General features: G+C 33.1%; 5 protein-coding genes across 5 annotated transcripts; 1 reads left to right on the plus strand and 4 right to left on the minus strand.

The window, feature by feature from the left end:
* The first annotated feature begins 3,798 nt into the window (after positions 1-3,798).
* Positions 3,799-8,062, plus strand: LOC125871414 (putative E3 ubiquitin-protein ligase XBAT31). The gene is made up of 8 exons (XM_049551992.1): positions 3,799-4,109; positions 4,791-4,850; positions 5,055-5,126; positions 5,206-5,327; positions 5,515-5,655; positions 5,735-5,842; positions 5,983-6,241; positions 7,301-8,062. The coding sequence occupies exons 1-8, from the start codon at positions 3,927-3,929 to the stop codon at positions 7,712-7,714; spliced, it is 1,359 nt and encodes a 452-aa protein (XP_049407949.1). The 5' UTR covers positions 3,799-3,926; the 3' UTR covers positions 7,715-8,062.
* A 1,562-nt stretch (positions 8,063-9,624) lies between these two features.
* Positions 9,625-12,077, minus strand: LOC125871187 (uncharacterized protein At3g17950-like). The gene is made up of 3 exons (XM_049551781.1): positions 11,845-12,077; positions 11,133-11,267; positions 9,625-10,163 (listed from the first exon to the last, which is right to left on the minus strand). Exons 1-3 carry the CDS (start codon positions 11,854-11,856, stop codon positions 9,657-9,659), a joined length of 654 nt encoding a protein of 217 aa, XP_049407738.1. The 5' UTR covers positions 11,857-12,077; the 3' UTR covers positions 9,625-9,656.
* A 2,630-nt stretch (positions 12,078-14,707) lies between these two features.
* Positions 14,708-18,192, minus strand: LOC125870960 (uncharacterized). Its single transcript, XM_049551516.1, has 6 exons — positions 17,552-18,192; positions 17,290-17,291; positions 16,573-16,628; positions 16,379-16,496; positions 16,168-16,285; positions 14,708-15,175 (listed from the first exon to the last, which is right to left on the minus strand). Exons 1-6 carry the CDS (start codon positions 18,116-18,118, stop codon positions 15,119-15,121), a joined length of 918 nt encoding a protein of 305 aa, XP_049407473.1. The 5' UTR covers positions 18,119-18,192; the 3' UTR covers positions 14,708-15,118.
* Positions 18,193-18,623: 431 nt separating this feature from the next.
* On the minus strand, positions 18,624-22,557 carry LOC125871830 (uncharacterized). The gene is made up of 7 exons (XM_049552512.1): positions 20,865-22,557; positions 20,647-20,737; positions 20,407-20,564; positions 20,083-20,134; positions 19,915-19,994; positions 19,734-19,827; positions 18,624-19,651 (listed from the first exon to the last, which is right to left on the minus strand). The coding sequence occupies exons 1-7, from the start codon at positions 22,494-22,496 to the stop codon at positions 18,942-18,944; spliced, it is 2,817 nt and encodes a 938-aa protein (XP_049408469.1). The 5' UTR covers positions 22,497-22,557; the 3' UTR covers positions 18,624-18,941.
* A 2,700-nt stretch (positions 22,558-25,257) lies between these two features.
* Positions 25,258-26,043, minus strand: LOC125871737 (uncharacterized). The gene is made up of 2 exons (XM_049552394.1): positions 25,650-26,043; positions 25,258-25,598 (listed from the first exon to the last, which is right to left on the minus strand). Exons 1-2 carry the CDS (start codon positions 26,011-26,013, stop codon positions 25,258-25,260), a joined length of 705 nt encoding a protein of 234 aa, XP_049408351.1. The 5' UTR covers positions 26,014-26,043.

A 26,043-nucleotide genomic window follows, 5' to 3' on the forward strand; every position in this document is an offset into this window, starting at 1 on the left:
TGTTAGGAAGCGTTTTACTCCCCAATATGAAACTTTTCGATGTGAATTCAAATTTAATCGAACTCCAATATGAATACCGGAAAATCAAACTAAGAGAAAAAATAATTGGAAAGGATAAACATAGTCATTTTGGGATTTGCTTCTCTTCTTCTTGAAAAGTAAAAAGCCTTCACCAGCACGTCACTGGTAAAAATATTATTTTGGAACTTTTCATATTTCTAAATGTTCCCAAATAGAAATTTATAATAATTTTATGTTCAAATACTTTTTCAAAATAATATTTTGAAAAAGTGAAAAATATATCCATGATCAAACGGACACCTAATATTTTTAATCAATTGGTAAAAAAAAAAATGTTGGCAGCAATGTGGTGTTTGACTATTATTTAAGTCATTCATAATAAGTAAAAAACTTATAAGTTATTCACTTTGAAATAATTTCATATATATGTCGTCTTTCTTTGAACTTCACGCAGTTTCTTTTCTACTTTAGCGATATATAATTTTTCAGTCACTACATTTCGAAAGTTAAATAATAATGTTCAAATAATAGACCCTGTGAAATTTCTACAAATTCATTTTACCCCTTTAGACATAACAAATTATAATCAATATCGTTGATGTATATTCATCATCGTATTACAAATATATAATTGATGTGTATAATCGATTAAACATAATTTGATCATTTTTAACCTAAAAATTAACATTAATGATAATTGAGATCCAACAATAATAGGAGGAAAATTATAAAATATTTTCAATGCACTAGATACACTTTTATTTTTATCAATTTTCAAGCCTAACGATTCAATCATAAAAATGAACTCAATAAAAAAAATTAAAATTGTCTAAAATCATATAAAGAGATCTGCACGATTTCACACGTGAGAAACTCAACACATTCATTGGGATAATATAATATGTCGATAATTTGTCTCCCATAATGATATGATCGTGACATTAAATATCTGTTTTACTGCTTAAATTAATTGTCAAATATTAAGTACTGTTTAGATCTAAGAGGTGACCAACTTTCAACATAATTAAGTGTACTTTTCTTGATCCAATTAGCACATATCTTTAATTAATTAAAAATTTGTCAATGTTACTGCTAAATATCGTTTTCTTTAGCTTAAAATATCATTAAAAAGGTGTTATTCCTAATTTTTTTTTGGAATAATATGGGATTAAATTGACTAATGTAAAGCAGCCCTTGTGCCAACTTTTTAGTTTTCAAGATTCTCTTTAATAAGCCGTATAATTTTGACTAAAATAGAAAAACGTATGGGATTCTAATGATGGTTAATTGATCTTGTCATCTTTTATTATAAAAAAAAAAACTGGAAAAATTACGTAGAAAAATAAACATATGCTATTAATTAGCTAATATACCTATGGTTTGAATTAATTACGATTTACAACTTAATTTTAGCTTTAATTATGTCGCTTGTCCTCTTTTATACATATACAAATACACATTATACACACACATATATATATACACATATATACACTTATATGACATATATACAAATACAATTAGCATCTCTCCACTCTTTGACCTTTCTCGCTCACTCTCTCCTCTCTCTCCCAGTCTCATTCGCCACTCTCCTCTCTCTCCCAGTCTCATTCGCCACTCTCCTCCCTCTCCCAATCTCTCTCGCCAGATATACAGATACATATGTATATCAATTATTTATATACAATACATATACAGTTCGTCTCTCTCCACTCTCTGCCCTCTCTCGCTCGCCTCTCTTCTCCCTCTCCCAATCTTGCTGCCTCTCTCCTCCCTATGACATGTAACTACGAATCGTAATTAGCAAATTATAATTATGAAACATAATTAAGTTATTTTTAAGTGGCTATATGCGAAAGTTTCCAAAAAAAATTATGTCAAAATTCTAAGGAAATATTTAGTACTCCTTATATATACGTAAGATATCTGAAAACAAAATATAATTTTTTAAAAATCTTCACTTCTATTTAAATGGTAAGGTAAAGAATTAATGGTCTTATTAGATCATTTCCTCACAAAGGGATCAGTGTATATGGCAATAAGGAATTCTCACTATGGTCTCCGATAATGGTTGAAATATTACGAAAAATTTTTAATCGTAAAAATTGCAAGAAAATTTAATAGCTTGAGGTGTGTTAAAATATTATTCGTAATGATATTTCATTCGGTATAAATATATCACTCAAAATTCAATAAATTCTTCTAGTAAAAGCTAATTTAAGGACATAAACTGACAAACATTCAATATGAAAAAAACTCAGCCTAATACAATTTTGGAGAAAAAAAATATATAAATCTATTCTTCCTCTTGTAAAGAAGAACACTAAAATTATATGAAGAAATCAAACCTAATAAAATTCAAAAAGTATAATTTAAATTATAGCAAAAATGAAATATCCCCCTTAAATTTAACAGGCATTTTTTGCTTGAATTTTAAATTAAATTATTCTGTATACATTGTCAAATAGTGCAGCTTAATATTTACATTTAAAAAATCATGTTGTAAAATCAATTTAATAATAAGAGCTCCTAAAAGAACTTGCTTAGCTCACCTTTAATTATTTCATTTCAACAAAAATAAATAGTTAAAATTAAAAAGAAAATCCATTTGTTTTTTAGTATAAAGTTGGACATGAAATGAGCATGGTTGCCCATACGTGAATAAAAAGTCTAAACGAAGTTTTTTATTTTTTATTTTGGAAATTATTTATACCTAAGTGAATGGTCATAGTCTCATAGAGTATTTAAGAAAATCAATTAATAACATTAACTATAAGTCTATAACTGACATATATTGGACTAAATTAGAAAGAGTGAAATCGAAAAAAATAATAATGCATGATTCATTAGAAAGAGTCAAACTACCACCAAGCTTCATTCCGAGTAAAACGAGATAATGCTTAGTTATCTATTAACCTTCCACCTTAGTTCGCAATCTCCAAATATTGTAAAATCATATCCTCAATGAGTTGAAGAACATCATATCTTATTTAATCAAAATCGTAATGAGATAATGTTATTGTATTAAAAAAGAAGATAAAAAGATTATTTTACCATCCAAATTCTTTCAATATTATAACCCCCTTACTACAATACAATTACTTAACAAAATTTTCTAACTATTAAAATCTTTCTAAATGCAATAATGTTTTTCTTCTTTCCATATAATATAATACAACCACCCTTATACCATGTGGAGCCAAATAAGATTCATCTCTCTCTTTCTCTCTCTTCTTTCACTATAAGAAAATACTAAATTAACTATTAAATTTATCGATAATTTCTAATTAATTCGTCGCTAAAAAGCTCTTCACTAATTAATTTTTTTTTATAATCTATCATTAATAGTGGCATAGCTAGAAATTTAGTCAATAATGTGCAAATTTTCTTCTCAATTATATTAAAGACATGCAAAAAATTTCAATAATTTTTTTTTTCACCAAAGGATGTGCACCCACAACCACCCTTCGCCTAATATGACTCCGCATATGACTAAATGATATTCGCACAAACTCTTTATTGACTAATAATGAAATTTTATCTGTCGTTAATTTGTTCCGTTATTTCAATAATTGAAACAGAATATTCTTGATACTATAGTATTCAGCTCCAGTAAAAGTGAAGTCCAAAAAGTAAAAAAAATAAAACAAAAGAACAAAAAAAAATAAAAAATCTGACAATTAATCCCCACCAAACAGCAACGGGCACCTGCCCATACTCTTACCGGGCAGGAACAAACTCCGAGGTTACTTCTCACACTCCTTTTTATTACCATTTTACCTCTCTTTTTAACACTTTCCATTACTCAATTTCAACTCCCACCGTCCCCCTCCGCCGTGGTGGGTGGCGCGTGATATTCACTCTCCGGGGGTTACTTCACTTTCAATGCTAATAGAGAGGTGGTGATGGGGCAGAAATTGAGCTGTGGACAACAATCCAATGAACATGGATTGTTTATTGCAGTCCAAAATGGTGAGGTTGAAAAAGTTGAAGCTATGGTTGATGAAAATCCAAATGTGATTCGACTTACAACTGTTCGTGGGAAGTTCTCTGCACTTCATGTAGCTGCTATTAATGGCCAGATCGAGGTTGGTTTTTCATTTTCTTGAATAAAAATGTAGTCTTTTTTGCTTTATTCGTGACTCGAATCCACTACCTTAGAATTGTTAGAATTGGAAGTAGCTTACTATCCAAGCAACCCCTTTTGTCAGACTAAAAATGTAGGCTTTTTGCTCTCTTGGTAACTCGAATGTATAACCTTAGAATTGAAAAGTTGAGGGTGCTTACCATTGAGCAACCCCTCTTGTTTATTTTTTATGCTTTTATTTAAAGGTAGATCAGTGATGTGGAGGTGCTTATCATTTGAGCTAACCCCTTTTGTCAGATAAAAATGTAGTCTTTACAATCTTGGTTTTTCCTGTTTTTTTTTTAAAAGGTGGGGTGTTAATGGTTCTTGATCTTTGATGAGTGATGGTCACCTTAGAATAGGAGGTGAAGGTGCTTATCATTCGAGCAACCCCTTTTGTCAGAAAAAAAATTTTAGTCTTTACAATCTTGGTTTTTCCTGTTTTTGTAAAGGTGGGGTTTGGGTGTTAATGGTTCTTGATCTTTGATGAGTGATGTAACCTTAAAGTGGGAGGTGGACGTGGAGGGTGTTTATCATTCGAGCAACCCTTTTGTCAGGAAAAAAAATGTAGTCTTTACAGTCTTGTTTTTCCCTTTTTTTTGTTTGTAATGATTGTTGATCTTTGATGAGTGATTTTGGATAGGTTCTGTGTATGCTTTTGGATCGTGGGGTTAATCCAGACATCTTGAATTGCCACAAACAGGTATTTAGTAGTAGTTGTGAATTGTGATTCATGTGTTCCTAGTGTATTTTGCCAATTGTGTATTCAAATTCTCAACAAGTTTCACTTTGTGATGTTCATTTGATTGAAAAATTGTCAACTTTGTAGCATTTTGGAAAGATAATCACTGAAATTTGTTTTGTTTTTTTTTGCTGTTTTGATTTGTGTGATTGTGAATTGCTTCAGACTCCATTAATGTTAGCTGCTATGCATGGAAATGTGTCCTGCGTGGAGAGGCTAATTCAGCTAGGTGCTAATGTATGTGAATTTCGTTTGTGATAGTTTCTTTGACTGATTGAGATGGGTTGTTAATTGGTAATTCTTCGTATGTTATTAGATTTTAATGTTTGATTCACTACATGGAAGAACTTGTCTGCATTATGCTGCTTACCATGGCCACTCTGACTGCCTACAATCTATCCTTGCATCCGCTCATTCGGCTCCTGTTGCTCAATCTTGGTAAATTTCTAGTTCCTTCGACTCTGCTCTCCTTTGCTTTTCGTGTCAAGTGTACAACTATAGTTTAGTGAGATTTACTTTTAAAGCCAGGATTTTTTTCAGTCTTACTTGTCAAAGTCCCCTATTTGAGCATCAGGTGCATTGCGCTATTTTATTAATGAGTTGCAATATGTTAATTCGAGTACAGGGGATTTGCGAGATTCGTGAACATAAGAGATGGGAGTGGTGCAACCCCATTGCATTTAGCAGCCCGTCATGATAGACCAGCATGTGTCCGGATTCTTCTAAGCAATGAGGCTCTTGTCTGTGTTTCTAGTGGTGGCTATGGGTATTAAAACTCTCCATGAGTTGCTTTTACTTAAATACTACTGTATGTTGAAGGTTAATTGACATTAAAGTTTTTGCAGCCGTCCAGGAAGTACACCACTGCATTTAGCAGCTCGAGAAGGTTCTTTGGACTGTGTACGTGAGTTACTTGCTTGGGGTGCAGATCGACTTTATAGAGATTCTTCTGGGTGAGCTCATAGCTTCTTTAACCCTTCCCTTAACTGTCATTTTCCATATCCTTCCAGTTCCTTTTGTGTATTATTCAGTTCTTTGCAAGTAATCCGTCTTTCGATGTGAAACTGATCAGTTGTAAATGGAATGTGTACAGGCGAATTCCATACGTAGTTGCTTTGAAGAACAAGCATGAAGCATGTGCTGCTCTTTTGAATCCATCATCTCCAGAGCCTTTGACATGGCCATCGCCTTTGAAGTTCATTACTGAGCTTGACGCCGAGGCAAAAGCTTTACTAGAAAATGCTCTGATCGAGGCCAACAAAGATAGAGAGAAGTTGATATTGGAAAAAACAGCTGTCTCACAAATATCACTTTCGCATTGTGATTCTGGCCTTGAGAGTGATGACTTTGAGGTAACGAGTCTCATTCCCAATAATTATTTTTTAATAACTATTCTGCATCGGCGGCTGCAATTGTTTGTCTGGGCTTGTCAAATATTTTGATATGTTCAGCAGATTGTTGATATGAGTAGCATTTTTCCCAGGTACAATGAAAGAGCTTTCATTTGAGAATAAATAAATGGTTTTACGTATAGGGTTGTAAATTTGTTGCTTATATGCAATCCTGTTGTCCTTCATGGACTCCACATCCGCAACCAACTTGTCAGTAGGTACATATTCTGATTCTTAGTTCACAACATACTGATATTGTGAACCAAGAATCAGAAAATGAACATGCTGATGGGACGAACGAGTTAGGAGCTGATGTGGAGTCCACCAAGGAGGCTATGGACGGTAATATTGGAAGGGGAAAACGAGCAAGACAAAGGCCGTCAAAAGTTGCGTGATTATGTAGTGGGAAGTGGGCTGATGTTGTTATAGGAGTTAGTTATATAAAAGGAAAGGCTAGGACAAATGTTCTTTCTTTCAGTGTTCTGCAATTCTACGTCAGATTTGTCGCTGTAATTTCCCTTGAATATCAACACAAATCGTTTCTGGTGTGGTTGAGTGATACAAACAACATCAACATACATATCCAGTGTAATCCCACAAGTGGGGTTGAGTGATATTAGTAGCAATTGCTACAAATCCTTCCTATAGTGATATAACTTGCCTCTGGAGAACTTACAAAGCTAGTAGGGAGATATCTTATTAGAACGTGTAGGCACTCGGAAGGGGGAGCTTTGGAGCGATGGTAAAGTCCGTGTGACCTATAGGTCATGAGTTTGAGCCATGAAATCAATCACTTCTGCTTAGAGTAAGCTGCCTACATCACACCCCTTGGCAGTATGACCCTAATCACAGAGTCATAAATTTGCTTCACATTTGAATCGGTGATAGTCATTTATCTTGCATCAAGAACTCATCTGGATTAATTATAGACGAACATAATGTAGCTTAAGTACTGCATTTATATTTGACCTTTACTATGAATCTTCTTTTAACAATTCCATGTTTTTCATTTCCAAACAGGGCAGTGATCTTGAGCTATGTTGCATCTGCTTTGAGCAGGCTTGCACGATTGAGATACAAAAGTGCGGTCATCAGATGTGTGCTCATTGCACTCTGGCCTTATGCTGCCACAATAAACCCAATCCAGCTAGCAATAGTGAGAAGGTTCCTTTATGCCCCTTTTGCCGGAGTGATATCACTCATTTAGTCGTTGTCCAGAATAAAATCGACACTTATGAAGAGGTATCGAGTCCCTCAAGGCCAAGAAAATCAAGAACGTCTTTCAGTCTTACTGAAGGCGGCAGCAGCAGCAGCAGCAGCAGCAGTAGCACCAGCTTGAAAGTTTTGTCACCCTTAGCCTCATTTGGGAAGTTGGGTTGTCGCCATTCAGGCAAAATCAGTGCTGAATGCATTGAAGCGTTTGCTAAGCCTTAAGACGATAGTAACTATTCGTCTATTCTCTGTGAGATATATTAAATCTTGAACATCCTTGGATCAATCATAGATTTAGACTAATCACAGTCTAAATCGAGCTAGCGAGGAGGCATGTTATACCTTATATATTGTATATCTATATAACTATTTGGGGGGGGGGGGGGGGGGGGGGGGGGGGGGGGGGGGGGACTTTTAAGCTGTTCCAATAGTTGCTCAACTATACCCCTTTACAAATTGAAGGGGTATGATTATGAAGCTGCTGCCTATTGGCAGTTGATTGAAGAATTTTTGTAGTGATTCCATCTTTGAGACAAAATGTTATTGGACTTGTTGGATCTATGAAACAAATGCCTCTAGTTGTTTATGCCATCCCTTTTTGTTCAGCGGCGAAGCTTGAAATTTCACTTTTTAGTAAGGATGACAAATAAAATTGACAAAAAAGAGTATATACAATAATTTGACACTTTCTATAAAGATTTTGAAAACGCTTTTAAACATGTTTTGAAGCGCTTTTTACGTAGATAAATTAATCACAATACTTCTTTTAATGATATACATTAGCATTAATAAATCGTAAACTTTAGGCATGTTCCAATTAAGATTGATGTATATAGTTATATGATGTGAAATATTTTATGCGGTTGTACAATTTTTTTTTTCATAATTTGAGCTGAAAATATCTAATCAAGTTTTGTTTTTTACGGATTGCCCCTATCTCAGAGTGATATGTAATGTTTGCCATATGTTTGTGGGACAAAATACCTTTAACTATGACAAGACATATGATTAGAGAACTTTTGCTTTGTCAGGCTACTTTGTATATAGTATCTAATTCTCAAGACATAAGTTTAGAGAACTTTTGCATTGTTGGACAATTTTTTTTGTAGGAATAAGTTTTTTTTTGAAGACATAACTTTATCGTTTTTGAAACTGAATTTATATCTCTATTCGCATAAATTCGGTAAGAATTAAGTTATACTTTGTAAGATATAACTTGTGGGTAATAAACTTGTAAAAGCATTATGCTCCGAAGTTGAACTTATGCCTTGTAAGGTATAACTTGTGGGTTATGAATTGAACTTATGTCTGTAACGATCTAACTTTTGTAGAAATTAAGCGGCATACCTTGTGATATATCATGATATGAAAATATAAACTTTTACTTTTGTGATTTTTTTCCCCCGATGTCAGGGTTATTTCCATTCACCTTTTTCGTTATTTAAAGTGTTAAAAGAGCGAAAATTAAAGATCATAAATTTGGAGGGTAAAATTAAAAGATCACCCTTAAATAGGGGCATTCGTGCAAATATCCTGTATCTAATAAAAATAATTCGAGTGTCTAAATAAAATTTAATGACAACGCTAAAAGTTTTGGATTTACTTGTCTTTTAGTAATTTTTTGAATTAAGTATAGTATTGCCTTGATTAATTTGAAGTGGTCTGGAATCCAATAGGACTGAGTTTTTTCAGAATATTTTGAATTATGAGAAACTCCAAAAAAATTGTAACAAGCTTATAAACTTTTTCATAATAGATTGTTAAAATTTTCTTCTATTTTTACCTTTTAATCGAATTTCCTAATTAATAAGGATAACAATAAAAAATAATATCTAATTAATGTCTTAATATTCTTTTCTTAAAGAGTATGCAATACCTTAATAATTCACTTATTTTAAAATAAAGAAAATATTAATTAGAAATTATTATAAAAATTATAAATTTAAAATTCTGAATTCGCCTGTATTAAAGATAAAAACAAAGTAATGTAATTAAGAATCTAAGATGTTGAATGAAAATTGATTTACTACCATTCCAATGACAACAACAAATGCTCAAGAATCAAGATTCCAATCCACACAACCCCCACCTTAAATTAATTTTCCATCCCAAGAAGACAACAAAAATATGATAATAATAAAATTACACAACAATTAAAAATCAATCAATGAACTAAATGTCCACATAAACATGAGAAAATTAAAGGACTTCCATGATTACCATTTTGATCATTTTGCTCAAATAGCCCTTTTTTTGACTCATCATCATTATCATGAGGAGGAGCAATTTGGCCACTAATGAACAATGAATTATTGTTCACATTTGAATGATCATGATCTAATAATTGATTAAAATCATCAAGTCCATAATAATTATTATTATTAGCAGCTGCTTTTCTCTCTTCTTCAAGAAAATGGCCTAAAGATGGAGAAGGATTAATGTTGTTAATGTTAACTGCATCAGTAGTTAATTTTGAGCAAAGTGAAAATAACCAAGTTCTTGATTTGTTAATATTAACATTAATATTCTTCTTGTTGTTCTTGTCCCTTATTTTGGTTTCCACAATTGTTCTTCTTCTTGTTGATCTTCTTGAAAACTCTAGAATACTTGTAATTCCAATGAGGCTTCCTAAAGTTATGCTTTTGTCATGAAAGAATGATGTAGTAGTGGACTGCAACAACCAACAAATAATAAATAACTTTTTCAGATCTCTTACGTATAAAAAAAATATACATCTCTAAAAGAAAAATCATAAAAGAGAAAAGTTGAATATATTGACCACCCTTTAAATTTATCAGTAAAGTTTATTTAGGTACTTGAATCATGGTATGTCTTTACTGAATATCTGAATATATGATCAAATATTTTTGTTCAAAATTTTGGAATTTTTTTTGCATGTGCTCTCAATCAGTCATTATATAAAAGAGTTAATCACTTAAAATATATCACTTAGCTTCTTGTAATTATTCATATTAGCCTCAATTAATCTGTAGAATCTCAGGCCTATTCTAATTGATATGTTTAACTAAAGAAAAATGCATATCTACGTTAGCGAACACATGCATAAACTTTTCTAAAATATAAGTCCAAGGTGTTTGATAAAAATATTTCATTGAGTTTAAATATTTAATTGAAATGGATTATTATTTGAATATTTAAGTAAAATTTACTGACTTATTTAACATATTGTCAACATATTATACTCTAATATATATAGAGAAAAAAGAAAGAGGATATTTTGTGTAAAATATTACTCTTTTTTCTCTCTGAAAGACTTGAGAAACATAATAATTGTAAGGCCATGTGTAAAGAGTAAAGTGCTATATCTCCCCTTCCACTTTTTGATAAGACATTGACCCCATTGTGAATACAACATGAAAAAAAATAAAAAATCATGCATACTTTTATTAAAAAATAAATAACACCACAAAATACTAATATAAAGTGTTTTAGTGTAATAAATTTTAGATATCAGATGATTAAATCTAAAAGGAAAGACAACTTTCACATATCACTTTGATTCCTTATTGATGTATTCTCAACCAATTAGAGTGTTTTTAAGGCCAATATTTGTTCATTTTTAGTTATTTCTAATTTTGGATATAAAGAATATTCTTTAAGAAAAAAAAAGTGTACAAACCTCAGTATCAAGATCAGAAGAAGAATGAGAGGAAGAAGAGGGAGAAACAGTAATCAAAGTATTGAATGAAATTGATCCATTAAATCCATGATTTCTCACATTTAATGGTTGAAGCCCAAGTGGCCAACCTTCATCCTGCAATATCATATCATCCAAAATTAAAATCAATAAAAAAAACTTCCAAAATTCACTAAAAAGAAATATGTTAAAGAAATTTCATTTTGATGTTAGTGAGGGGAAAAAGAAGATCTATAGTCTAGTAATATCAATAAAAGTCATTTATATACTAGGTGTTGGTTCGATTCTCATAATGTCGGTTTACGTCTAATAGTATTCATGAGAATCATTATACAATTGAAGTAAGTTCGATTCTCATTCCCTCTTTTCCCTCCTATTGTAATAGGAAAAGATCAAGGACAAAAGAGTGACTATTACGAACTTACAGTCTAGTAGTATTAATGAGAATCATTGTACAGTAGATGCCAGTTCGATTCTCATTGCCCTCTTTTCCCTCCTAATGTAATAGGAAAAGATCAAGGACAAAAGAGGAGTGACTATTACGAACTTACAGTCTAGTAGTATCGATGAGAATCATTATATAATAGGTGTCGGTTCGATTCTCACGATATTGGTTTCCTTCTCATTCTCTCTTTTCTCCCTCATTTAATGGAACAAAAATTGAAGAAAAAAAATTAAGGACAAAGGAGTATACCTGTTGAGCCATGGATTTCCTTGATTGTTGATTTGAAGAGAGATTGATTGATTGATGGATTTAAAGATTAACTAAAAATTAGGAGGGATAATGAGAGTGAAAAAGAATTAATTGTCAACTTCATAAGTTTAGTTTATATCCTTTCTTTCTCTGAACAACAAAAGATAGAAAAGAAAAGTATTTATACAAGAATGTGGTGGCACTGAGAACTAATAATAGTAGCATCTTCCAAAGAAAAGTAAGTTTGGTTGGTGGGACTGCACCACCCTTAATTAGAAATCCCAAGTTCAAGTCCTGGATATGAAAAAAAATCTTGTGGGGAGCGTTATCGTTAAATGGGTGCGATTTGAATTTAGTTAGGACTTCAATGTAAGTTTCGGACACCGAAAAGTAAGGGTGTACATGACCGGGTTGGTTCAGGTTTTTCAAATATCAAACCAAACCATTTGTGTCGGATTTTTAAATCTATAAACCAAACCAATAAAACTCGAGTTTTTCAACCTAGGGTTTTTTCCGGTAAAGTATTCATACAAAGATATAATTTACTTGTACTTCAAATATTTCTTTAGTCCTACCAAAATACAACTATCTAAGATGTTTCTTAAGAAAATAACACAAAATATGATATGAGTAATGATACTAAAATATCCAACAAAATAATAATAATAATGAAATCGCGTAAAACAAATATTGCAAATTAACAAGTCATAATGAAAATGATCATAATTTAAAAGTACTAAATCATGCTAAAATAAGTTTAATAAGTATTAATTACATGACTAAATATTAAAGGAAATTAAAATTAGATTATGTATTTGAATTGTCAAAACCAATATAAAACCAAAGAACAAATATTCAATATTATTGTCATTCTTAGTGTTGAATTGATTTTCTTTTTGCATTAGTATTAATTTGATTTTTATTTAAGCTTTATTATAATTACCAACATCTGTTGACTATAATCTTTATTGAACTATTCAGAATTCTAAGTTTAAAACTTGAAATAATATATTAAAAGATAAAAACTATGAAAAAGTATAAGAAATATTTAAAAATTATATCAACGTAAATATTTTTATGTATAAAATAAAATTTTAAAATTATATATATGATCTCGAGTTGGTTTTTTTTAGTTAAAACCAAACCAACCCAAATATAGTCAATTTTTTTTTCAATACCAAACCAAATCAAATCAATCACTAGTCGGGTTTTTTTCTCGATTTGCGATTTAATTCGATTTTGTACACCTCTACCGAAATCTGTCTCTTCGGTATGAGGGCCATGGTTAGTACAATGTAGTTACCCCTTTATTTTTTTATTTTATTTTTGTAACGGGATTACCTTATGTGTAACTTAATTTTTTTCCCTTCTAAATATCTATTATTTGTGATTTTTCGTACACCCCAATTATTTTATTAACATGGGTGGATGTAGGTTTTTATTTACGAGTTTGGATTCTCTCATCAAGTGCTTATTATCTCCTTCCTAGCATAATTGTCGATTAATTTTATCTACTAAAACTTAAAATATATAGAAAAAATCATTTAATTTAAACTCTACTCTTCATTATTTGTGTCAATTTCGTTAATTATTATGTCACACCTTGATTGCTTTTATTTATATGATAAACCATACATAGTTGCAAAGCTTTTTGGTTGAACCCCATCAGTCGTTAGTAAAGGATATAGAGTCATCATAATTCATAGCTAAAAAGTCTTTACATTTGCTGTCAAGGTATTGTTATTTGTCCTTTTTATCCCATTTTAAGACTAATTATGATTTGCTAAACTCACATGGTCAAAGTTGACACAGTTACTAAAGTGAGAATTTAATAGAATTTTTACATAGTATTAGTTCAAAGTAAAGCATCCAAAAAAATAATTGTCAATCATGAAAAGTTTTAAAAGAAACCAAAAAATAGCTTATCAAAAGTATTGTACATTAAAAGCTTAGCCCATATATTATAGAACAAAATAATTAATTAGAAAATGCAAAAGTTAAGAAGTAAAGAATTAACTCTTACAATGCCACGATATAGGCTATCGATTGAAAAATTATCCGCACCCGTTAAGAATATTCTAATTTTGTTTTCAACAAGATGACAATTTATCCACATATTCATATCAAGTATTATTGATTTGAGGTAAACATCTCGTGTGGAAAAATCTATGATCTGCACTTCTTCAATAGACATTTCGAGGGCATTTCACTATGAAAATAGTGAGTATTTGGAAAAAGTACTTTTATTTTCAAAGTAAAAAAATGATATTAGAACTATAAATACAAATAAGAGACGTTTTTGAATTTTTGTGAGTTTTGGAGTTCCCAAAATTCAACTTCAAGTTGAATTCCACTAATTTGTTTTCCGAAAGGAAGGAGAAAATAGGGAAGGAGATTATAAGGTGGGAGAATCGAACCCTCACCAATAAGGTGAAAGTTTACGTAGTCAAGCAACTAAGGTACTAAATTCTTATGTCGGAGTTCAACTCCGAGCAATAAGTAAAAAGAACTTCGTGACCAAACGCCCCAAGTCATTTTAAAAAGAAGTTACTATGGGGCAAATAGATCACAGTCTTCAAGTACGGCGATGTCAACGGAGATCATTAATAGGAGTGTCACCATCTCCATAATATAATATACACAATACTCGAAATATACGTCTAATTTAACAAGAGCAAGTGTCGGTGTGTCAGATCTAAAAAACTATTCTACCAGACTACCACAGTTGCCCATTTTCACATTGGCACTAAAAAGAAAAAATGTGACAATTTGGGTCAAAAGGTGAATATATGGGTCTGATGAAGACAAGCTAACTGTCAATTTATGGTATATAATGCCAAATAAAAATGGCATTTTATATAAATCAAACATGGACAAGTATAGCTATAAAATTTGGAAGTCCATGCTGCTGCCTGGTGTATTATTGCACGATTGAAAGTAGGTATCATGCCAAGGAGACAATAAACAACAACATATCCTGTGCAAACCGACAAGCGAGGTATGAGGGAGTGGGAAATACGCAGACCTTATCCTATCTTAGTGGAGTAGAGAGTTGTTTCCAATAGATCCTCTGCTCAAAATTACTAGGTAAACTACTACAGATATTACAAGTACACTGGGAGTGTACTACAGTACATACTTCTTTCTATACTTGATTCCATGAGTTTTAATATAACCCAATCTCAATTTTGCCTGTGAATTCTCCTCTTGGTCAATAGAACAGCAAATGACTTAGATATAGAGTACCTTATGGAATACTTACTGTATCATTATTTTACCCATTAGTACTCTGGCCCATTCCAGGTCGATATTCTCCAATTCCAAGCAAGTCCTGTAAATTTTTAAACTAATTGAGTTGCTTAACAAACTAATTTACAAAAGTGGGAGAATTGATTCTTATTGGAAGGAACAAATTGTCCAAACAGCAGAGAGTGAATGGTACAAATAGAGATGACTGGCAAGAACAAAGATAAGGTTAGTATGCCACGGAGTACCGACCATGCACTTTCAATAAGCAAAATGCATGTATGATTTCTCGAAAAAGAACATTGATAGAAGACTACCATATTCTTCTTCTTAGTGGGATTTCACACTGTCAAACTCATAAATAGATTTTGGGCTTAGCAAAATCCCAAAAACTAGCTCACGTGAGGTGAGAATTACTCAAGTCCTTACAAGGAGACAACAGCTCATTCCCTCTACCAATATGGGTCACATAGTAACCCCTTCCTCCAGCACCCAAGGTTGGACATATGGTGCGTGGACAATATGATATGGGAACCAAGAATATGAATGGGTCAGTCTCTTATATCATATTTTAAAAGGATGAACCTCGAGCCTAATTCAACCCCAAAAACTAGTTCAAGGGGTAAAAATAAGGAGATAACAGCTCATTTCCTCCACTAATGTGGAACACAGTAACTTGATATTTGAATAATGCTTGTACAGAATAATAAAGCGTTGCAGGAATTTCCCTTTTTGTTAGGATGAACTGCAGAGAAAATGAGCCAGACAGTGGAGATAATCTGACTCTAGAAAAAGTGCTGGGGTTATCACATTAAAATCAAAGAAGTTTTATTACTCTAGCTGATCCATGCACCTAATATGGTAGAAACAACACACCCTACCCACAAAGAACAACAAATTCACGTAAAGTGCGATCTGCATTTGCAGGCAATCAACAACAATAAATTCTAAAATCATTAAAGAACTTGTTCCACAAACAAAATAAGCAGTGAGCAAGAGTGAGAACGAATAAATTGAATTAAACGAGGAAAAGTAACTTATCATTTACAGGGTTCCTATGGAAGGAAATCTATGTACCTGACATGCTTTATTTTTTGCTCTGGTTTCTGCTGTGCTGGGAATGTCATGATTTGGTTTTAGAAACTTCTTCTCTCGCCGCTCACATGATCCCCATCCATCTGAGAACCTACCACCCCTATGAATGAAACAAAGAAAGGGACAGATGGAAAAAAATCTAGCATAGCAACACATTTGAATAGGAATAGTTGGTGAACACAAAAGAACTTACTGCATATGCGCCCGGACTATAAATTCAGCACGCAGGACATTACGGTTGTCATCAAACTCAATGGTCTTGTCTTTAATTTCATATGATAGATTGAAGTAAAAAGATATCTTCCTCCAACCTGCACAAAAATTGATTTCGTTCATATAGTTTTACTGAGAGTAGAAGAAACCAACAACCCAAGTCTAATAACATACCAGTTTTTTTTATGAAGGGATGTCCAGAAATCATAGTGTAGTCACTTTTCCAGAATCTGTGAAATGTTTAATTGTTTAAGCCCTGATGAAATCACATTCATGTATACAAAAAACTTCATGACGAAACAACAGCTGTAATTGCTGATAATCATACACGTTAACAAAAACTGACAGGCAGTGTAGTTCTATTTATCTTGAAGGGGACTTGTAACAAGTTATTCTCGAAAAGGTGCAGACATTGCTCAGATTTTGAGAGATAGTCAAGTTATACCTAGACATTTAATGATTTTTCGCACAATGATTTGCTGATTCAATTTAAGCATAAAATTCTGATTCCTCATCAATTCCTTGTAATTATCCATAGTTTCTGTTGATTCATCTTTCCTTCAGTTATTACCAAGTACCAAGTTTGTTTAAGAGGCTGAAGTACTTCCATTACCATTAAAAAATTGAGAGATACATTTCTTGTGATGGCAAAAGAAGCATAATGTTCAATGAGGAAATTAGACAAGTGACAAGTCTGTCACCAAGAAAGCAATAATGGGAAAATGGGAACGGACCCTTACAAATCTACGAATAGCATACATCTTACTCGCGTCCTTAATGGAAAATAGGTGAAGATGAGGATTACAAACGAGTAGACACAATAACTTGGAGAGCTTTCTCTTCAAGTGCACTAAAGTAGCTCAAAGATCAGAAAGCAAAGTTACAACTGACATCTACATTGAGCAAGAGGCTAATATGGACTGTCAATTTTTATGTGAATCAAAAAATTGAGCTCGCATAACAACAGGTAATATACCAAATTCATATTAAATTTCAGATCAAACAGCATCATTTATCATGCCAAAACACTCTATCTGTGCAGCTCTAAAGCAATTTGGATACACTTATATCTAAAAAATTGGCTAAACTATTGATAAACGTACTATCTAATGCTGGAAATATGACATAGTACAGTGAAAATTGATCAATTTACCGCCATCGCTGCATTTTGATACTCCTTGAACAGAGAAACGGATGGAAATGGACCAGCCAAGCTATGCCTAACGACGCCATCTCTATCCTCACGCTGTCCGTGACTCATTGTAGCCACCGGCGAACACTCCGAAACAATCGGACTGTTATACCTCTGATCATACTCCATCACCGGAGCCGGAGACCTCGTCACCGGCGACGAATAACTCGTCACAGCCGGATATCTCTGCACGTGCTTAACTACCGCCATCGGATTCGGACTCGTCTTGCTCAGTCCCGAAACGCAGTTAGAATCTGACCTGGACATTTTCTGCGGCCGGTGATTTAGTACCTCTCCGTTATGGTGATGATTTTGGAAGTTTCTAGGGGTTTTTCCGAGCCTAGATTGTGGAGAAGGATTTGAGCTAGGAAAAGGCCTAATTGGAGAGTGATTGTTAGGTAGCGGTTTGCTGTACTTAGTGACGGCGGTGGTGGAGGAGGCAGCAGCGGCGGCGGAATCAATCACCGCCCATAATGCAGCGTCGTCTAGATCCTTGTCGTCGATTGCGTAATTGATCGGAGAATCCATTTTATTCTTCAGAGATGTAAAACTTTCTCCAGAAGTTTGTGCTCAACTTTGCGGATTTGGAAATGTGAGTCAAGGAACCTTACCGCCTAGTGCCAGAATTCAAATTAAAATAGCTTATACGTGTCGTTTCGTCTTTAACAATTTACGTGACATTTATCAGATTTCGAGATTTAAATAAGTTTTTCTTTGACCTTATTTCAAGTTGTACTTGTGATTTTTCTCTAGTTTTGTCTTTCTTTGTTAAAACACTCACGTTATTTCCACAATGACCTATGTGCTTAAAGCCACAACGGATCTTAGAGTTTGTTTGTGCTTTTCGCCTATGATATCACGTCATTGCTTTTGAACATCTCTAGTTATTGTTGTTTCAGGAAGGGAGCCTCGGAGCAACGGTAAAGTTATCTCTGTGTGATCTATAGGTCACGAGTTTGTGCCTGGGAAACACCACTTGCATTAGGATAGACTGTCTACATCACACACCTTGAGATGTTCTAAAAGTAAACTGTGCCAATGAAATTTCTCATGTATTCGATATTTGTAACACTTATAATGAAAACAAAGCTTTGCATAATGCTAGTTAAAATGCTGAATTTGTTGGAACATTGAACACTATGATCTCTACTTGGTCTTTTATAATGTAAATGGTACTAAAAAGGAAAAACAAACTTACCTGTTTCTGCATTTACTTATCAACAGTTGGAAGCCGATGGCTTCTGCCTTGTTCAGTTTATCGTGAGCTCATCTAAGTCTTAAACAACTAGGTATTACAGAAAAATGTGAAGGCGAGAACAGAATGTTATCGATTTGATTCCTAACAAACAATTTATGTCAGGTCTCTAAAGAGATTCGTTTGACGTCCAGCTTTCAATGGTAGCCCAAAATTTTGATAAATTCTGATTTCACCTCCCAAACTTGCTGTCACAATTACCATCCCCCATGCTGTTGCTTGTATAACATTGCTGCCATGGCTATTACTACCATCATGAGACCAAGAGGAGGACCAAGACTGTGATCGGGAGCTGCTGGACGCAGATATAGAAGGTGAATCACCAAACCTATTTGATGAAGAACCTGATGCAAATGATTCTCCGTGACCATTACCAAAATCTGTACGAGAGATTTGAGCTAAGTCTTCCTCTTCCTGACTACTTTGAACTCTCTCCAATGTATTACTTTTGTTAGGTAGAGGTGGCGTATGCCTTTTACTATTTGCCACATCCGAGTTTTCTTTTGTTGGAGAACCTCCATTAGGATACTGGGGTGGGAGGAAACGTTTCGAATGCCTTTTTGAATGCATCTCTACAAGTGGTGCCTCATTCTTTACACTACCTAGCCATGGTATGGCAACTGAAACATCTTTACACTGAAATCGCTCGTGAGCTTGAACTGAGATTGAAGTTCTAACTTTTCCCCTGGGGCTCTTAGGTTCTTCTCTCTTCCATATGTACACATGAGAATCTTCACTAGCACTTATGACATACTTTCCATCTGAACTAAACGAAGCTGCAATTTGGCTACTTGTATTTCGGAAACCTGATGCCACCACAAAATAGAACATTTTGTTACATGGATGCTGTTTTGAACTCTCGAAAAGAGTATATAATAGAGAAAATACCTCTAAACTTATAGATCATATCTGATCCGTCAAAAATTCTGATACGAGAATCAGCTGAAGTTATAAGCACTTCTGATGGATTCCATGGAGCAAACTGGATATAAATGTGTTCAGCTTTCAATTGATCTTGAAGAAAAGAAAACCGTACATCGACACAATAACTCTAGAAGAGGGTAAATACCTGTAAACCAGTGACCTTCTTGAGTTGAGAATTCTTCTTAGGTTGAATTTCGATATTGTCTTTTTGTTCCAGTTTGCATTCTGAATAATAAACACACATTGGAAATCAGCTACTGTTTCCGCGGTAATTATCAAGTTGATAAAAGATGGTATGTAATGCATTACATACCAGAAGTATTGTACATACGACAGCTCCCTTTATGTGAGCCTATTAAAGCATCCTTCAAGAACGAAAAAAAAAACGAAGAGTTCATTGATTCTGTCAACCTTACTAGAACAGGATCTATTCTACAAGCTCGTACATCTGTATACTTGAATTCTAAGGAGTCGGGAAATTTCCCGTGGGACTACACTGAGTATGTTGTTGTGTATAGCAGGGAGGGTATGTAATAGCAGGAGTTAATGTAAAATTGGAGTATTATGGCGCGTGTTTGGCGTAAGCTTTAGTCTAGTGAATGTTCGAATATAATACAAGTAAAATAGACATATCTACCTGGCCATCAGGGGTGAAGCAAGTAGCAGTGACCATTTCATGAAGATCAGTCCAATCTACAACTTTCCGATCAGGTATATTCCAAATCCGAACCTTTGCATCCAGAGAACCGCTGATGAAGTAGTCATCATCCATTGGATTGATCTGTATGCAAGTTACTGCCAGACCATAAGCTCATCAGAAGCAAATAACGCGAAGGAATCATCATATTTAAGTCTAAATTGACTAGCTGCATCTTACCATAGTCATTGTGCGCGAACATTTTTAAGCAACTCTGAGTTTCAACATCCCATAGCCTGACAGTCTTGTCTATCGACGATGACAGCAGTTGCTGCATCCAAGTTTCACATTCCATGTTATGTATGTTTAAAACATGATAGTAGATATTATTCGATTTGTTTGCAGTAAACAACGCGAATTTTTGCTAGTTAACTGAAATGAAAGTGGAGGAAACTGACCTGAGATCTTGACCAAGACAAGTCCAAGACATCATCTTGATGACCTTTAAGAGTGCATATTGGTTTCTCCGAAAGAGCAAAAACAGTTTCTGGTACATTGACATACTCCGGAACTGAGTTGCCCTTTTTCTTATGTGATACCTTCCCCTTCTTCCTTCTTTCTGATGTACTATGTCCAGTCTCCGGAAGAGGAGGCCGGTCTGAATTGGACCTAGCAATTGGATGAACAGGGGAGGCACTGAATGAGCCAGTCGTTGGATGATTAGGCGAGGCACTTCCAGAACCTCCCATTGTACCACAAACAGAGTTTAGATCGTTGGTTACTTCACATTCTTGAACTTCCCATATATGAATCAATGTATCTTCTCCTGCTGTTGCTAGATAATGTGCATCCGAGCTGAATCTTATCGTCCATATTGAACCCTCGTGAGCATGGATTTCTTGGCTTAAATGCAAAGCTGTGAATTCCTTGCACGATTTCCCATGCTGACGGACTTTAATCCATTTGGAGGAGTTCTTATTCGGTTTCTGCTGTTCCTCAGGTACAGGTTGTTCGCGTTCTTTATCAATAATTTTTCCACTCATACTATGTGCTACTCCTTTTATGTTCTTCAAAAGAGCAACTCCCCTTCTCTTACTATTCCTAAAACTCTTACTAAGATATGAATTCGCGTTTAGCTTCCTCTCATCATCGTGACTTCTTGATCCATTTACTCGTCTCATCAGCTCCTTCACAACAGGAGAGTATCCCACATGTTTTTCAAATTCATCCATCGTAAGTTGTTTCCCTGTCTGAATATCACTCAGCTTATTCCACATTCCGTTTTCATTACTCTCTTTGACAATAAACTCCTTTCCGGTGTCCAAATTCTTTATCAAGAAAAAAGAAGCAAATCCCACATCAGGATTCCCATTTGATAACAAATCACTCCCATTTTGCATCAACGATCTACTTCTGTTTTGTGTTGGCGACATTCTAACAGAACCTGTTAATTGACATGTACCTATACTCGGTGCTAAAACACCCGAAAATGTCCTTGTGAGACGTTGTTTAGAAATGTCACCAATTAAATCCTCTTTCCTTTTCTTTGTATTTATAGAAAAGTATTGTATATCTCCATCTGATCTCGACCTTACCAACTTAATCGGTTGTATACTTACAGGCTCACGTTCTTGATTTAATCCTTTTACACGAGATGAATCATTCGTCTTAGATGTTTTCGTGTCCTTGATTTTCTCAACTTTTCTTGAAATAGCTCTTACAATCTTGGCACTTTTCAACTTGAGGAGGTCTTTATTGCTTGACAATCCCATACCTTGTAAGAGGCGTTTACGACGTTCCTTAATATCCCCTGGTTCAGCCATCCACATTCCATAGTCCGCGCTGCTAAATGAATCAGAAACTGTTTCAATTTCAATTCCCTGGAATTTCTTGACGGAGGCTGATGAAAGAGTCGAGACAAAGGAGAGACGACTGTCCTCGTATTCATTATCATCATCTGATCCTGAGGATCCTAAGTCAAGGGGGATGGCTGTGGAGAGACGATCACGAGACTCAAAGAAGTTGTCATCGTCATCTTGATCGTCTCCAAGACCATCCCAGTTCATCGTTAACGTTCTGCGATGATCCATCGTAGCACATTGAAAGTAAAAAGATGAATATAATCAATGAAATATGATCAAAGAAACTTGTGTTTTTGTGTTTTTTTGTGTTGTTGTTTGTTTGATCTCTAAAGAGAGGAAAGAGGGAAAAAAACAGAGAAGTGGAAGAGAGAAAAATAAGGTAAGAAAGACTCTTTGTGAAAGAGGGAAAATAAAACGGTTGATGAAATGCCCTTTTCCGTAACGATCCGTCTTACTTTCCTTTTTAGTCTGTTTGAAAAAATAAAATAAAATTATATTACTGTTTTATTTCACCATCACTTGTTGTTGATTGTGTTTAGGTTATCACATTTTTGTGGTTTGTTATTGTATGTTATCACTACGGTTTGCGTACGCTCAATTGTCTCCAAACTCCACTAATGACATTTCACTAGGTATCACGATGTTGTTTTTATAACTATTTAATGCAAATTTACCATGTGACATAATTAAAATTATCAGATTAAAGAGCATTTGATACATTCTACGTATTTTTAATTTAAGATAACAAAATTTAAATTTTCTTTTTACATTTTAAAATTTTGTGTCAAGTTAAAATCCAGATAATGAAAGGGAGGGAGGATTACATCTCCTCACGTTGGCATTTAGGTTATCATGTCTTTGCATTTGTTGATTTTTTTGTGTTTAAATTTCTGACATTCTTTTTATTCCTACCCAATCATAAATCATTTATTATTATATTTTGTGATGTGCCTAGGATATGAAGAATTGGAAGGTCGTGCATTAAAAAAGTTTTTTTTTTTTCTAAGCTTTTGGAATATTTTTTTTAGTACTATAATTCTGGCAACAAACTTGTTGGTAGTTATGTAGGCAATAATTAATTGTATTATTAGCGTAATATAGTTGTCCAAGTGTTTGAAACCACAATTTGTACCCCGAATTATTTGCATGCATTATAAAGTTTATGATTATAGCTAAACTATATGTGGCGATTTTCTATTCGTCAAATAATGTTAATTGATGAGTTTATTAATATAGTATTTGATTTGATTTGATTTTATTAAAAATAAATAGAAGATAAAATCAGATCAAATCAACCAACTTTGTACACAAATTTATATATATATATATATATATAATACATCAATTAACTTTTGTGAAAAAACTTAAATACTTTGTATCATTTTTTTAATCAAAATTTTATTTATGTTTACTAGGCTTTTGAACTTTACGCCTTATAATCATGCAAAGCAAATCATGAATACCTGTGAGAATAATTAAAAAGATTGTTTCCACCTGATTAATAAAAAATGTAATGGAAAAGTTAATTACATAAATATACCATTTGGTATATTCAATATAATCTCGCGAGTGAGATGTAAAAAGAATAAAATGTATGTAAATTTTACCTCTACCTCAAATATGAGGTACAAAGAATGTTTTTGACCAATCATCAAAATTCAAATATGATTAAAATATACACTATTGATATACTTTTGTTGTGTATGTCATATATATATGTGTGATGGCAGAACCAGAAATTTGACGAAGAATGTGTAAATTTTTTCTCAATTATACGAAGAATGTACAAAATTAAATATACAACACTCATAATAGCTAATAAACATTTAACGTCTATAAACCATATAACTTTTCATCAAAATATGCACTTGACCACTCTTTTCCTAAAATGGCTCCGCCCATATTTCATTGTCATGTTGCAAAAATATTATTGGTTACATTCGTAGCTCCCAGCAGGTCCTAATTTATAACCTCATTGAATATCAGTGTGGCAAAACTATGGAAGTAGCAATTTCAAGCACATTAACAAATAAAACGCATTGTTTGGTATATGAAACTGATGATTTAAATTAGATATTATTGAAGAAATTAGTGATAGCTTTTTTTTTTTTTTTAAAAAAGAAAGTGATCTCACACGTAGGTAAATAAATATTATTTATATTGCCTGATTGATAAACACCCTCACCTTCAATCTTAAGATTACTTATTAGTCAGCGTAAGTTTCAATTCCCTTCCTTTTAAGATTAAGAAATGACCGGTAATAAAGAACTTTTGATATATAGTAATAGATATTTCTTAATTAATTCAATTTGATCGATTTAACTGATTTTAATTTATTATTTTTTGACACCTCTACTAACTTCTATAGGAAAACCTTTTTGAGAAAAAATAAAAAGTGTAAAGGAGAAAGAGTCGTTATATTTTGGGAATCTTTACTTTTTATTAACTACATAACACCTTGATCACAAAAGAAGATAGGTGACAATATAATAAAGTTGTATGTTTATGCCTACCTCTTTATAGTTTCTTGGTCTGTACTTCACCCCCACCCTCATCTCTTTTACTAACTTTAATCTTAAGCAAAAAAAGTTAAAATCACAAGAAAAAACATGAAAACATACAAATTGAAAAACCAAAATAGAATCAAACTCTATTAATATTCACGTTATGATGCTCGAATTATCTAATTTTCAATCACAGTATATAATTAACAATTTAAAATATTTAAAAATCATATAATTCTGTCATAGAAAAAGACACTCTCAAAATAATAATTTGAATCATATAAAATGGAACAGATGGAAAAATATGTTTAATATCTTCTCTATCCAAAAAAAAAAAAAAAGAAGATAAATATATGGTCTAACAAAGGACATATTAATTAAATAAAATAGCTTAACTAAAGATAAATTTTGTACAAAATTCTATTATGTAATTATAAATTTCACTTCTTGGTATGGTGTTGGTGATCAATTTCTTGATTTTCCGATCAAAATCTAGCGGTATCGCGGTGGCGATAATCATTCCATATTCTTATATTTCTTTCCCCTCTTCTTGGTGGTGATGAAGCTTTTCGTTTAATACCACTATAGTTGCCTCTTGGTGCACCAGGACATGTTGTCAAAATTGGAATTTTCGATTCCAAAGAAGTTGGAGTCCTAAATCCATCATTGTCATCTTCTAATAGTGCTACTATTATATTGTTGTCAACATCATCTTCAACGTGTTGTATATCTTCATCTTCAACGTGTTGTATAACAACACTATCTTCTGGTACCAATTCGTCTTCAACGTGTTGTATAACTATTGTCTCATTAAGAACATCACCATCTTCAACGGGTTGTAGTACTATTGTCTCGTTGACAACACCATCTTCTTGACGATGATCTTGATTAGGAACTTGATGCAATATTACTATGTTGTTGGTGTCCATTGTAATACCTTGACACCCTTTTGGATCTTCTTGCAATACCATTATTTTCTTGATGCCTATTGTAATATCTTGAGACCCTTTTGGATTATTTTGGTGCAATATTTTTATTTTGTTGGCATCATCATCATCTTTTTGTTCATCCATTATAATATCTTGACACCCTTTTGGATCTTGATGCAATATTACAATTTTCTTGGTATCATCATCTTTTTGATGATTTGTTGTAATATCTAGACACCCTTTTGGATCTTTAAAAGTGGGTAGTTGTTGGTTTTCACTAGAATTTCTCTCATCAAAATTTGACATATCCATGATATACTCAAAAAGATGAAATCTTGAACA

Source organism: Solanum stenotomum, chromosome 7, assembly GCF_019186545.1.
Source record: "Solanum stenotomum isolate F172 chromosome 7, ASM1918654v1, whole genome shotgun sequence".
Classification (NCBI taxonomy): Eukaryota; Viridiplantae; Streptophyta; class Magnoliopsida; order Solanales; family Solanaceae; genus Solanum; species Solanum stenotomum.